Source organism: Dermacentor andersoni, chromosome 7 (assembly GCF_023375885.2).
Source record: "Dermacentor andersoni chromosome 7, qqDerAnde1_hic_scaffold, whole genome shotgun sequence".
Taxonomy (NCBI): domain Eukaryota; kingdom Metazoa; phylum Arthropoda; class Arachnida; order Ixodida; family Ixodidae; genus Dermacentor; species Dermacentor andersoni.
In genome coordinates, this window is record NC_092820.1 from 62,018,532 (window position 1) to 62,034,234 (window position 15,703).

Genomic DNA, 15,703 nt, shown 5'->3' on the forward strand with positions numbered 1-15,703 from the left:
GAATACTTCCAGGTATGTTTTTAAATGGTATCAATCAAGCATTGAACGTTCACATCAGCAAATAGCGGCAATAAAGAAGTGAAGAGCCAGCCCATCTTCTCACTTTCTTGTCCACACTACATTCAAAGGTCCACTGGTGGATCCAGAGAAGGGGCCCCCGGGGCCCATCCCCGAGGGCCCCTTCTGTGCTGTTTATTTCCCATTCTAGTAATTATGCCAATTAGCTGAGTCAGGCATGCTTCTGGAGAGAGAAATCAGCAGATACAGGAGAAGTGTGCCGTGTTCAAGCATATGGGGTCTCTGCTTGTAATCCAGATCACAACACAGCCTTTGTTTTCATATGTGCAAGCTAGTCTGACTATAGCCACAGCTCAGCCAGGCATATACAGCGGGGGGTGAAATTAAGTAGCATACCCTTCCCCTCCCTGCCCCACGCCACCACTCCTCACACACATTCCTAAAGCGCCGACAAATAAATCTATTCGGTGGTCAACATTTTGCTGCCTTTTACAGCGAAAGCTGTATATGACTAACCTTTCGTGGTTTTTTTCAGCGTCCGTCAACAGAAAAAATCATGTGGGCTGATCCTTGTGATAGTGCAGAAAGCATCCAAGCTCAATGGCAGATACCACTGTTGGCTAGGTAACCAATAATGTGCCCTTCGAAATATTCGGGATGGGCCCACGTGTGGGGAGTGCTTAACGCCTGCTTCATCTCCACCGCAGGTCAGCCCGGCATTGCACCACCTTCAGGATGGACCCACGTAAGCAGAGCGCTCAACGCCTGCTTCACTTCTGCCGTGGGTGAGCCCAGTTTTGCACTATCTTCGGGATCGGCCCACGTATGGGGAATGCTCAACGCCTGCTTCACCTCCGCCGCAGGTCGGCCCAGCACTGCACTACCTTTGGGCCGACCCACGGCGGAGGTGAAGCACTTTGCTTTTCGTTTGAGAGCTTTGACTGTCGTCAGCTCTTGGTGCCATTCCGTCTTCACAGAGTGGAATGGCTGTCAATTTTTTCACTCTTTTCATATAGCAGTAGTTATCGGCATCTCCTGGGGTGTGAAGGCCAGTTTTTTCATCGATTTGCTTTCCATGCAATTAATTCAGGATGAGTTCAGCTGTCACCATCTATTCAACGATCACGCGCATCGCTGTTGTTTTGTTAGTTCAACCTTCTTTGTTTAAACTGATCCAGGGACCAGGAAAGGGATTCGGTTCATAGTCAGCTGGTCTGTGTGCTCGTGGAACGAGTTGCGGCCGGTGAAAACGCCATTTGCATTTAGCTTTTCCTTTTGCTTCATTATTTCCTCAAGTGACGCCGCGACGCTAACCGATCTTCGGAACCATATACTCTCATCTGTATACTTATATATACTGTAATTAACATATGATGTAATAATAATAAGCTGATTTGATTTGATTTTATATGGGTTAGACAAGGTGGGAAATAAAACAATGTGAAAGAGCGTCCATCATCAGACCCTGCAATAACCATTAAACCCATAAGCAATATGACTGTCACCTGTTACCTCGTCTCTGGCTTTTCCCTAATTGTTACAGCACTTTTTGTAAAAAATTGGCAACTGGAAACAAGAGTCGCAAGGAGTTGAGAAATTAAGCAATCTACTAAGGAAGAGAGCCAAGCCAACAGCCAAACAGGAAGCAAAAGCGAAAATTAACAAATTTAACAGTTTCAACATCTTCTTTTTAAAAAAGGAAGTAGAGAAAACGCGGCCAGAAGTGGAGAATGATTCCGTGTGTTTTGAACAACGCTTATACAGTTATCAGTCGAGCCGCCTGACGTAGCCACTTCTCTGCTGTGCTAATGTGGGTGTTTTTCTAATCTTCCACGGTGGGCACAGTACATCTAGAACCGCAGTGTTCTTCGCTCTATGCAGTTGTACGGGACTTGTGGCCACGAATCGTTACGCAGCTTACCGAATAACAACACAACTTGGTTTTGGCACTTAAGTTGGTAGAGCAGTAAACGAGGGATCCAAAAGAACTGTGATTGTTCTGCAAATATATATATATATATATTTCTCTATAATTCTGCCAGAGCTAATTGAAAAAATGCTACTAGAAATCTTTATTTTACATTTTTGCTTGTTTACTTCTTCTTGGCAGTGTTCTTCCTGCGCTTGTGTCATACGTGAGTCCATTTGATGTGGTTCCTTGTTTGCCAAGTAAAGGAGAGGTGTATCTCACAGGCCCCCAAGAAAAATCCTGGGTACGTGCCTGAGCCGAGCCATCAGTGAGCGCCATGGCATAAATTGATGTGGTGGCTCACAAAAGCTGAATGCATTAACCAAATGTACCAAACCTTCCTCAAGCATATGAAACCACACTGACCTGGCTCCAACTTGATGACCTTGATGGCCGCCATCTCACCGGTGGATAGCCTCTTCGCCTGCAATGAGAGCAAAGAGGAAGCGCTTTGTGAGCACAGGTAATGACAGTCACGTTAACATTTATTGACAGTTTCATATCGGTGGGAAAAGGAGCAAGACACAATGAGCACAGATCAGGCATGTGGCTTGGCACTCACAGTAAGATCGTAGCAACAAAATTTTGCTAGATATTTGAACACAATGTATGATGTAGGGTGGGCTTTGCAGATGAATAACAGAAGAAGAAAAAAAAAAACACCTCCCATGGTCAAACTACAGTCTCAAATATGTACACCCTTGACTGCTAAGAGTTTTCAGAGCATGAAATGTAAAAAAAAATATGCTATCTTGGTGCAGATAACCCTTACTTCCCAAAATTCAAAGCTCCAGCTTATACTTTGCCACATGACTACCACATACTATAGCTAAATTATTGTCTTTAAAAAAAAAGAAACTGACGCCATGAGCGAAATGAACTTTTTTCTAGATTTCTGCATCTGTGAGCTTTCTGAGAATTGTTGTGACAAGGTGCACATATGTAGGCTGGTTACTTGATAGGTACACATAGACATTTACGCCCCTGTAAAATGCGCTAATCCAAAACCCACACACACACAAAAAAGTGCCACTTCACCAATATGCATAAATTCTTGCCATGCAACTAATTCAGGTTGAAGTTTCTTTAAGGAACATGAAGTAGCAATCCTGAATATCAATGCCTGGCTGCTAAATCACCAGCCTATACAGGATGCAGGCCACAAGACTTTCCCAGTGATCTCCTATTACCACTGCTGTGCTTACACTGAACCCACTTGGTATGCATAATTTCCCTAATCTCAGCCTTCTACATAATGCCCTGCTGCCCCCTCACTGTGTTTCTCTTTTTTTTCTTTGTCGCCAATTGCGCTACTGAAACAGACTTAGTTACAACTTTAAAGAATAAAAATTCATCCACCTCCACTGCTTTTCGCTTAATCTGAGCTAAGACATCGGCTACTGATCGCTAATCTGCACAGTTGTTTCCCTCTTCATATTGCGCAAATCATTTTTCTTTCAATAACTTTCTTTGGAGTATTCTCCCGTAGCCTCCAAGTTACCCATCGATTGATGCTAGTAAAATGAAGACAATTTACTTAAGTGGCGATATAACAAGCGCCTTTATTGCACAAAATGGGTTTTGCTATATCAGCAAGTTCACTAAAGCTGGACTTGCCTTCAAAACTACCAATAACGAACTCAACAGTGTGCAGAGGAAATGGCATATTTCCTGAAATGGTGCTCACCGCATTCCCAGGCATAAACTGGTGATTGAGCTCTGTTTAAGTAATGACCAGCTGACAGTGATACTCAACAAATTTGTCAAGCTGTTTACATGACTGTAGTTAAAGCCCCCTGTCCATACAAAATGCTTAAGCGAGCTATGAAGCTTACAGCATACAATGTCGAGACCACTGGGGCCAATCCCCACCTTGTCAGTGCACTACCACAGCATGGTTCATTGCATTTATTGTAACTGAACTGAGCAGGGCACCAGGCCATCATAAGTGGTTGGCTCTCTCATACGCTCCTTGTGAAACATTTCGGCTGCGCAGAAACCGTTCACAGTAGCCAAAAGATTGCTGCAAATGAAGTTGTTATATATATGGGCTCAAGTGCAGTTTGTACTTTCTGTCCAAAAACCAGGCTAACCCCCATTTATGGCATTCAAGTTACGAACCCCTAACCCCAATATCTGTCATAATGTACAATGGTGTTGCGAGTAGTGTTTTTATGCATGTAAGAAATGCTGCAAGGGAAAATGACACGTGGAACCCCAATGCAGTTCACCACATCTCAGCACAGACGAAGTGTTCCCGCTACTATGTCAACACATGTTCAGTAACTGGATGGCTTCAATTATGCTAGTGTTACATGTGCCTTAAATTAAGTAAAACTGTTATGTGTGTTTCTTCACTATGCTTTTCATGTTTTTTGTGTGTATGTGCATGTGTGTACGTGTGGATGACTCTCTTTTCTAATCAGATTATTCTTGTGCTACAACTATTGTTAGCAGCTTCTCTGTCGACTACACACTGGTATTTGACACACACTGTAAACAGTTATCAAACTGCCAATTCTCCGACTAAGAATACAAAAATACAAATGAAAAAATCAAGTGGCTCAGCCACTGCTGTAGTTAATATTGTAGAGCAACACACACACACACACACACACACACACACACACACACACACACACACACACACACACACACACACACACACCTGTCAACCCTAAAATTTGAAAAGTACTACGATGAAAGCTACAAAAAAAAAAGAAGACTGCAATTTGGCCAAACATACTAAGAAAAAATTGGCAGTTTCACCCGAACGGTGACACAATGACTGCGATAGCAAGTTTTCGCGCTGCGCTTGACTTTCTCAGATGGCGTTCTAATTATATGCGGGTCCAACCAATGTAGACATGACATATGTGGGCGCACCAAAATTTCTGGCACCCTTAAAAGCTTTAACATACCATGTAGTCCTTGTAATTACATAACACCAATGCCACTACATTGCGTATAGAGAACCACAGCATTAAAGGTACATCACTTTCAGGCTTGAGCCCTAATATTGTTTTGCCCATTCAATTTTTATTAGGCTGAGAAGATTTATAATAAAAGGCATGTACTGTGAATGTTATGTTTCATTACATTTGTTTGTAGGCTGCCATTCCCAATATTCTGATAAATAATTTAGTCAGAAATGTAAGACCTGCTGTAAGCAAATTTACTGATTGCATAGTGCAGTAATATAGCCCGCACAATATGGCATGGATAAGTGTATAGAATACATATGCCTAAATATATACAGAGCCCCACCGACGATGGCGAAAATCTGTTTGGAGTGTCCATGAAATTAATACTGCAATAAAACTTCCTGTTCACTCAAAGTTTTGGCTGCTTACTAAAGATTTGCCAGCTTTGTTTTATACAGACGCTGTGAACAGGCACTCTGCTTTACACAGTCGCAGCAGGAATGATCTGCACCACAGGCAAATAGAAATGTTTATGAAGATTGTCCACGAAATATTGGCGTAATGGAAGCCAAAATTTAAACTGCTGTCATCCATTGCTTCTATAAGTTGGCGTCGCTGCTGAGGATGGGTCGGGATAACCAATGGGTCTGAAAGATCAGTTTGAAAAATCGGTCTACGACTGCACATGAATTATCTTGTAATCAAGTTCACCCTAAACTGGATGCGAATGAAAAACCACAAATTTATCAATGTCAATACAACAATCAAACATAAGCTCTAGAGATCAGTTATTTTACGATGAAGTCACAAAAGTTGGCAGGTATGCACACGTAATGTGGACGATGTGTGCACGGCTCCCAGTGGTGGCAAGTTGTCTTTTTGTTCACTTTCATTTCCCCATTCCCTGCTATTTCTAAATCTAAATACTAAAAAAAGTGCTCTAAGTTTCTATTATATGCTTCCCTTGGCTTCATTGTCTGTAGGCTTTATGTGGTCAGAATCAATGGTGTCACACACAACCTCTTCTTGTTTGTTTGCTTTCTGGTTCTTACAGATTCTATAATGTCACACAGAGAAGTGCTGTAAATAGCTTTTTTACCCTTTCCCTACTGCTTATTGCTGGTCACCATTCAGGTGTCAACACTATGTTAGACAGCAACCAGACAGCCATCACTACTTTGCCACAACAAAAAACATTAAGACAACATCAGCATCACGTTTCAGTATAGTATATATAACTCCTCCTGGCTCGCTAAACTAATGGCCATGGTGATGGATGGATGGATGGATGGACGGACGGACGGATGTTATGAGCATCCCCTTTGAAATGGGGCGGTGGGTTGTGCCACCAAACTGTTGCTATTATACTGCCTTATGTCCTACCTAGGTTAAAAATGAAAAAAAAGAAAGAAGAAAAACCCCACAATGAATTCCTTACCCAAATTTTCTGACCCCCTATTGTGAACTTTGTTTTTGTAAGTCTCCGTTTATTGTCATTTCCCCTACTTTTCTCGCACCAATCTTCCAATCGCCTCTTACTAATCTCTATTACGGACATGCTTACTTTCCCCCTGCTCTCTCGCTGAACCCAAGAGCTTCAAAGAGGCCAGTGGTGCCTAAATCAACCGCTGGGTAGACATCTTCACATTCTAACAAAACATGCTCCATCGTTTCCCTAGCTTTACCACAGCAAGCACATGCTTCTTCTTCCTTCTTATATATCGCTTTATAGAGGTGCATGTTCTAAGGCATCCTGACCTCGCTTCGAAAAGTAATGAGCTTCCGTATGAGTTATCATAAATTGTTTCTTCCCCGATTTCGTTTTTTCCTCTTAAGTAGTTACTCATGGCCGGTTTATTTTGCATTGCCACCACCCATGAGATTACTTCAGCCTCTCTTGACTTTCTGCTTGCCATCCTTTGTTGCTGTGTTGCCCACCCTACAGGCTGCATACTTGCTGGTAAGCTTCCTAGTTCTTCTCCTCCACTGTTAATCAATGTTTTTCCTGTACAAATACATCAACACCCTCCCAGCCCATTACCTTTCTTCCATATTCCTCAGTCATTCGTCATAATCAATTTTACTGTGAGCTTCCTTCACTTCAAAACTTGTCCAACCCATATCACACTGCACAGCTTCATTTGTAGTCTTCCCATGAATGCCCAATGCGAGGCATCCCACTGACCTTTGGTTGCCATCGAGTCCTGATTGGACCCCCGATTTCAAGCAAACAACTGCAATTCCAAAAGTAAATCCTAGACTTCCTTTACAGCAACCTCTTGAGGAAGGCAAATACCCTACATTTAATGTAAGTACAGTCACGTTGAACAAAATCCATGGCCGCCAACAAAGTGTGTGTGTGTGTGTGTGTGTGCGTGTGTGTGGAGGGAGAGAGAGAGAGAAGGAGAGAGAGGAGGGATACTGCTAAGCAAACATAAGGTAGCAACGCCGTGCAACCTCCTCGAAGATCAACGCGGTCACTGCTCCAGCTGCACAAGCATGCAGCGTTGAAGATGGAAGCGCGCGCATTTCTAGCTCGGCGGCGACGAGAAAGCCGAGAAATCGGCCGGACAGGGCGCGTGCGCTGGCCGTCCCGCCTCCTTGCACGGACACCGCGGCGCCTCCTTCCCGCCAGATAAATGATGCTTAATGACACGGACGAGCGTCACCAGAGGGCTCGCGTGTCTCCTCCTCGAAGACGAATGACGCGGGAACGACACGCGCGGGACATGGTCGTTCCCGAACAATTGCGTGCAGCGAGGCGGGAACCCCGGGACTGTGGACCCGAGCGCGTTCAACACGGCTCGCCGCTTGTCGCGTTTCTTTTCACAAGTGCTCTCTGGAGTCGACGTCAGAAGAAGTGCGCATAAGCGGACGTACGCACCTTGCGCGTCGTTTCTTTGATTTTTGACCCCAGTTCTACCGCTTCGCTTGCGCTGCACAGAATTGGTGAACCGAAGTAGGAAACAGGTGCCTCATCGTTAGGAAACCACGCAGCGGCGACGCCGATGGCAAACTGTCGTAAGCGCGCGTCTCCTTCCGAAGGATGACGGATTGCGCCAGACGGTTCTCGGCTATGCCAACGTGCCTTGCCAGACGAGCCTTTACACCACCGCGAGGACACAAATGCACACCTGCCAACACGTGAATTTTAAAATTCGTAAAAATCCCGTTGACATTACAAAAAAATAGAAAATAAATAAAAGGAAGGGGGGGGGGGCATAAACTTAAAAGGAACTCACCAATTTTAGATCACCGACTTTTCCGGCGGATTTGGTGTTGCCAATCTGGCTTACTCCACGAACTTCCCTGAATAATTTTATCCGAGGCAATTAAGCTGCTTAATTAAGGTACAAAGGTATCATCAAAATTTCTTTATTGTACGCCTTCTTTTTTTCAATCTTCCGCAGCCCAGCTTTGACGACCTTCAAAACTTATTCGCGAACACAATCTATTTTTCGGCAAACTTGACGAAACATTCGTACAATCGTATAAGCAGCAAAAATTCGTAGTCTATAAAGAAACTCGGGAGGGTCGGCAGGTATGCAAACGACAATAAATGTCTGCAGCACACGCGTTTCAATTCAACGGAAAGCTTGGAAAGTTGGTACACTGACAAGTCGGTTCCCATGCTCGAAAGCCCCCCGCCTGCCCCCCCCCCCCCCCCCCCCCCCCCCCTAGACCACACGGCGGCGCCCACATAAGAAAAACTGCTTTAATAAATAGCAGTATAATTGCAACAGTGTTCCCCAATTTTTCGTACGTGAGCGTCGCCGTGCAGTTTTGAGTAGGGTCCCTAGATGGCACCTTAGCTTCGAGGACTCTTGGCACAGTGCTGCAGTTCATATTGAACGCGACTGTACGTGCGCATCATCCACAAAAAACGGCCAACAAGCCCTGCAGGCCCACAGGAAAAGCAGCCACGAACACGCTTGTCTCTGTGTATAGGTGCTGAACCCGAAAACGCCAACAGCTGATTCTGCGAGGTCTCTGCTCACAGCACAGGTTCAACTGCAACCGTGTACACGAAGAGATGCCGTACGGTAATCCTTACGACTACTCCACATTGCATGCGGCAAGGTGCTTTTTCGCGCGTTAATAAGGGATATCTTGCGATCAGCGAAAGGCAAGACGACGCCGAGAGAAAGCACTGGCTTTCAACAGCAGTGCGACTTATTCCTCTTTCCTGGAGTTACCGTTGCCATAATACGTTGCTCACGACAAGAAAAGAAATACCGTAACTTAACATCTGTAGCGCTACCACTAAAGTGTTTCTGAGATCTTGAAGAACGCGTGTCCAGTGTCTCCAGGTCTACGAAATGTCGCTATTAGAACCCGCAACGCCGGGTGCCGGTGCGCAAATGTGTATTTTTCACGACCAAGCGTGGCTAGAGGGAAAAGAAGAACACGATTAGCGACGCTGTGCGTTTGTCAGCATTGCTATTTGTGATTCTACTGGCCTACAAGTGGGACGTCGTGGCTCAGAGCACGAAGGGCGTACGTCCTGTCCAGGCGGTTCCACAGCTGCTACTCCAGCGATTCGGCAAACAATATGCGCAGCAGATGCACGTAGGCCAACTAAGCCAGTGAGCATACTTGAATGTAGTTTAATGACCTTAGGAGACGAAACAAGCACAGTGATTCAGGAAGAGCTGGGGTTTTAAAAGCAGCCAAAGAGAGAATGATATGGAAGGAGCTGCAGAAATAGGAGGACGCCGGAAGACGGTTGAAGGAAGGAGAAGGAAATGTTAAGCAGAGAAGGAAGTGTGTACGTCGCATGCATTTTTTCTTCTTTGTCAATGTGACACGCATCACCACAATGATACTAAGCGGGAGTGCTTTCTTCCTGTAACTGCGTCTATCTATCCGTCAATACCGATACTAATTGGAAGTTCCGTCGGCTTTCTTTGGTGTCTGGGTGTTTGTCTATCCACCTACGGTGTCATGTGTCCGTCCGCTCCGTCTCCCGAGACACACGCCGATGGAGCGTGGTTGGCTGCCACTGTCTGTCTGTCACATGGCTGTCCGTCTCTACTGTTGGAATCGCACCGCTGGCACGAGTTGGGGTCTCGGTGCTGACGCCCGTTATTGCCAATGGGTCGCAAGCCCCAAGGGTAGCGTTGGCCTGGCGGCCTGGGGCACTGGGAGCATCCGAAGGTCCCGGCAAAGCATGAGAAGACTGGTAACAGAACAACTTGTTTATTCTAACATAGCAAAAGAGCGGCCGGTCAGTTCGACCGAAGTGGAGAGACGGGAGAGCACGTAACTCAACAGTACAAATCGGAGCCTCTCCCTTGGCGTCCGGGGGCAGCTGCTCTTATACTCCCGGCGTCGCGGTCCAAAAGGGAAGGAGGGAAGGTCACGGGATGAAGGTCACGGGACGGCGCAGCAGGAGCCCACGACGGCGCGAACTGTTGAGCCGAGAGACCTCCAGGCTCCTCATTCGGGGAACTCCGCTCCCCGGCTGCCGCGCTTTGACAAGCGAGGGCACACACACACACACGCACACACGAAGACACGTGGCACTGAAACACGCCTGGACACGCTTGGCGGGTAGGCGTCGCGGCGGCGTCGGACGGGCCAAAATGTCCGCCGCTTTGAACAAAGCCCCGGCGTCCGTTTCATCCGCGCCGGCATTACCGCGCGTTGTAGGCGAAACGTAACAGACCGCCCCGCCGGGGGAAGGAGATCCCGAAGGTCAGGGGACTGCATCCGCTGTCCGGAGGGATGTCGCTCGATGATGCTCATAACCGAAGTTGGGCGTCCTTGGGCGTTTCTTGAGCGCAGCGCACAGAGAAGGCCTCGTTCTCACGTTCAGGTGCACACAGGACACTGCAAAGTGACTTCGGGAGAGTTGACATTTTTGTTCTCGTTTCCGGCAAGCGTTAGAACCACGCCAAAAGTCAACCGCTCAGTCAGCAAGCACGGCACAACCCTCACTAAGCCCTGCCAGGCTCTTTCCCCTTTTTTACTGCTGCCTAGTTCCTTACAGTAGTTTAGCAGCACTCAGAATGCGTCCACAAATCGGAAAAATTGCACTAGAAAGCACATCATCACTTTGAAACACTACACAAAAGCAATAAGTTAAAAATCCTGCCTCAGGAAGAAAAACATCAGTAACAAGCAATTTTGAGGCTGATTCCCACGTTAGGGGCTTCGACTTAAGCCATCGGCGTTACCGTTGAGACTCCCCTTTTTGTAACGCACCTCAAAGGAATATTGTTGCAAAGCGAGGCTCCAGCGCAGGAGGCGGCCATTTTTGGGAGAGATGGTCTGCAGCCATTGGAGAGGGCAGTGATCCGTTTCAATGATAAACCTCGAGCCAGCTAGGTAACATGACAATTTCTGAACGGCCCACACGATACACGCACACTCTTTCTCGGTGGCGCTATACGCCTGCTCACGACTCGTCAGCTTACGACTAGCATACAGGACGGGGTGTTCTACTTCTCCATTTTCCCGTTGGCACAGTACAACGCCCATGCCTCGCTCACTAGCATCACACTGAACAACGAACCCTTTTTTGTAGTCGGGCGATCGTAGCACAGGCTGGCTTGTTAGGGCGCTCTTTAGGGCGCTAAAAGCTCTTTCCTTCGTCTCATCCCAGACGACTGTTTGCGGCTCTGTCTTTCTTAGAGCATCCGTCAAGGGAGCCGCGATATCAGAGTACCTGGGGATGTACCTCTGATAGTAGCCGGCGACACCTAAGAACGACCGAATATCGGTCTTCGTGCGCGGTTGCGGGAAGTCTCGCACAGCGGCCACTTTTATTTCAGAGGGGCGGCGACGACCCCGACCAATCACGTGTCCGAGGTAGACAACCTCGGCCTGTGCTAACTGGCACTTGGGAGCCTTGACTGTCAAGCCCGCATCGCGCAGGCGGGTTAGCACTGCCCGCAAGTGCGCCATATGTTCCGGCCAGGATGCGGAGAATATCGCTACGTCGTCTAGATACGGTAAAGCGAATTCTTGCTGTCCCCGCAACACTTTATCCATGAGGCTTGAAAAGCAGTATGGCGCGTTCTTCAAACCAAAACTCAAAACTTTAGGACGGAATGTCCCCATGGGTGAAATGAACGCCGCATACCTACTAGCCTCTTCTGTAAGTGGAACCTGCCAATAACCCCTGACAAGATCTAGGGTGGAAATAAACTGAGCGCTACTCACTCTCTCAAGGCGCTCCTCGATGTTAGGGATCGGATAAATTTGATCCTTAGTGATGGAATTAAGCCTGCGGTAGTCGACGCAAGGACGAGGTTCCTTGCCCGGTACCTCAACTAAAATCAAAGGGGAGGTATAATCACTCTCACCCGCTTCAATAACACCGAGCTGTAGCATTTTCTTTACCTCAGCCTCCATAATATCGCTCTGGCGGGGTGACACCCGGTACGCCTTGGATCGTACTGGCTCTGGGGAGGTAAGTTCTATGTCATGAGTAAGGACAGAAGTCCTACCAGGCCTCTCAGAGAACAGACCTTGAAACTCTTGTAAGAGCTGGTGTAGTTCGGTTTTCTGCTCAGGCGACAGCGATGCTTTACTTATTAAGTCCCTAATGACTTGATCGGTGTCTTTCCTGTTCGTCACTGAGCCTAGTCCCGGAAGCTCGACCGGAAGCTCTTCGGGCACGTTTACCATCATGCACACCACTGCTTCCCGTTGCTTATAGGGTTTGAGCAGATTACAGTGGTAAACTTGCTGTGCTTTCCGCTTTCCTGGCAGACTCACCACGTAGTTAACGTCCGACAGTTTTTGAACAATCCGTGCTGGGCCCTCCCACTGCACGTCGAGTTTGTTCTTTAGCGATGTGCGCAATATCATGACCTCATCGCCCACCTCAAAACGACGGGCCCTGGCTGTCCGATCATAATAAACCTTGGCCCTCTGCTGGGCCTCTGCCATTGCTTCACCTGACAACTCCTGTGCCCTTCTTAAGCGTTCGAGGAGCTTAAGCACGTACTCTACCACGACTGGGTCGTCGCCCCTGCCTTCCCATGATTCTCGAAGCATGCGAAGCGGAGATCGCAGCGAGCGACCGTACACCAGCTCAGCTGGCGAGAACCCCGTAGCCGCATGCGGCGCGGTTCTTAAAGCAAACATCACTCCAGGCAGACACACGCTATGAGCTTCCACTGCTTGCTTGATCCATGCGCACTCGCCCGTGAACATATCGGGTTCTACGTAAGAGGGGTGAACTACATCCATTGTAGCTGCGGAATCGCGAAGCACTCGGCACTCTTTCCCGTTCACGAGGAGGTCTCGCATGTAAGGCTCGAGAAGCTTCATGTTCTCGTCAGTGCTGCATATAGACAAAAACACGACTTGTGTTTTTGTTTCTGGACACTGCGCCGAAAAGTGACCCGGCTTCTGGCACGTATAACAAACGCGCGCTTGCCTCGTCTCGAACCGCTTTCTGCGTTCGGCTTCGGTTGCCGCCGTCTCCTTACGTTCGGTCGGACTGCTTTCACTCGCATCCGCACTACGTGTATCCCCCTTTGCTCTCATGGGTGTGAACTTCGGCCTCTCAAACTTGGAGCCAAATTCACCCTTTTGACCGTCCTTAGCTCCGCGAGCCCGACGCGTCACAAACTCCTCGGCTAACTCAGCGGCTCTAGCCACCGTACTAACGTCTGGCCTATCCAAGACCCAGTACCGCACGTTCTCAGGTAACCGACTATAAAACTGTTCTAGCCCGAAACACTGCAGAACTTTCTCGTGGTCACCAAACGCTTTCTCTTCTTTGAGCCACTCCTGCATGTTTGACATAAGCCTGTACGCAAACTCTGTATATGACTCACTTTTGCCTTTCTCATTTTCCCGAAACTTCCGACGGAACGCCTCCGCTGACAGCCGGTACTTTTTTAGCAGACTCGATTTCACTTTGTCGAAATCCTCTGCCTCCTCTCTCTCCAAGCGAGCGACTACGTCGGCCGCCTCGCCGGGTAGCAAAGTGAGCAAGCGCTGTGGCCACGCTTCCCGAGAGAACCCCTGCTTCTCGCACGTTCGCTCAAAGTTAACCAGGAACAAACCAATGTCCTCTCCAAGCTTAAACGGCCGCATCAGGTCAGTCATTTTGAACAATACTCGTTCTCCTGCACCGTGTGCCTGACTTCCATTACGAGCGCGTTCCAACTCTAACTCGAGGCGCTTCATTTCCAAAGCGTGTTCACGCTCTTCTTTTTCTTTCTGTTCTATTCGTTCACGCTCATCTTTCTCTTTCTGTTCTTTTCGTTCACGCTCATCTTTCTCTTTCTGTTCTTTTCGTTCACGCTCATCTTTCTCTTTCTGTTCTTTAAGTTCACGCTCCCGTCTTTTTGCCGTCTCCCTCTCCTCAATGGTCTCAAGGCATTCCGACAGCTCGTCATCCTCAGCTTCTAACTCAAGAATAGCCCTTAGCAGTTCTGGTTTTCTGAGTTTGTCTGAGACATCCAGACCCAACTCTCTCGCAAGCTCCAGCAATTTCGGTTTGCGCAACGACTTCAAATCCATGGCTGCTCTGAATGCTGCTTTCTCTACTGCCTACTATTGTCTTGCCGCAAACTAACCCGGTAGCAACGACAACCACAATTACCAGCTCTGTTTCTAACACTAACAAAAGCCTGGCAAAACTCAGAAGAAGAAAGTCCCGCACTCACCAAACCTCGCAGCCAAGACTTCAGCGCAGTCGTTCCGCTGCAGCCAACCAGTCATCACACAGGGCTCGTTGCACTGCTCCCGGATGGTCGTTGTGCTGCTCAGCATACAGTCAACCGCATCTCTTCGCTGCTGGCCTCCGTTGTCGCGATCCCACCGCTGCCACCAGATGTTGGAATCGCACCGCTGGCACGAGTTGGGGTCTCGGTGCTGACGCCCGTTATTGCCAATGGGTCGCAAGCCCCAAGGGTAGCGTTGGCCTGGCGGCCTGGGGCACTGGGAGCATCCGAAGGTCCCGGCAAAGCATGAGAAGACTGGTAACAGAACAACTTGTTTATTCTAACATAGCAAAAGAGCGGCCGGTCAGTTCGACCGAAGTGGAGAGACGGGAGAGCACGTAACTCAACAGTACAAATCGGAGCCTCTCCCTTGGCGTCCGGGGGCAGCTGCTCTTATACTCCCGGCGTCGCGGTCCAAAAGGGAAGGAGGGAAGGTCACGGGATGAAGGTCACGGGACGGCGCAGCAGGAGCCCACGACGGCGCGAACTGTTGAGCCGAGAGACCTCCAGGCTCCTCATTCGGGGAACTCCGCTCCCCGGCTGCCGCGCTTTGACAAGCGAGGGCACACACACACACACGCACACACGAAGACACGTGGCACTGAAACACGCCTGGACACGCTTGGCGGGTAGGCGTCGCGGCGGCGTCGGACGGGCCAAAATGTCCGCCGCTTTGAACAAAGCCCCGGCGTCCGTTTCATCCGCGCCGGCATTACCGCGCGTTGTAGGCGAAACGTAACACTACGTAGTGACAGCCTGCCGGGGCAGCCGCCACAGTGCACCGAACTACGGCTACGTGCAAGCACCCCTTTCGCTCGTGACGCCACGGTGCAGCCGAAAGACGGCGCGTGGCGGGCGGCCAAGTTTTTCTTGCTTCGACTCGGAAGCCGGCGAGCGACGGCCTTGGCTCGCAAGGAGCGAGCAGCAGGGCGGGCGCACACTTTCAGCCAAACACGGCGACGGGCGCCGAGGGACACGCGACGCTAGAAGGAAGCTTGACGCGGACCACATGACGGTGACAGCACTGGCAACGAGGGCGGAAGCAGAGCGAGGCGCGATGGCAGAGCACGTGCTGCTCGCATTGCGCGCCTGCAGAGCGGCTC

The 15,703-nt window shown here is 48.7% G+C and overlaps 1 protein-coding gene across 13 annotated transcripts in view; it reads right to left on the minus strand.

The window, feature by feature from the left end:
* Nucleotides 1–15,703, minus strand: part of hppy (MAP4K3-like protein hppy) — a 210,819-nt gene that overhangs the window by 119,214 nt on the left and 75,902 nt on the right. For all 13 annotated transcript variants that reach the window (XM_055072865.2, XM_055072867.2, XM_055072866.2 and 10 more), the window contains exon 2: nt 2,354–2,411. In XM_055072865.2, coding sequence (XP_054928840.2) covers nt 2,354–2,411 — 58 coding nt within the window. The remainder of the gene's footprint in view (nt 1–2,353; nt 2,412–15,703) is intronic.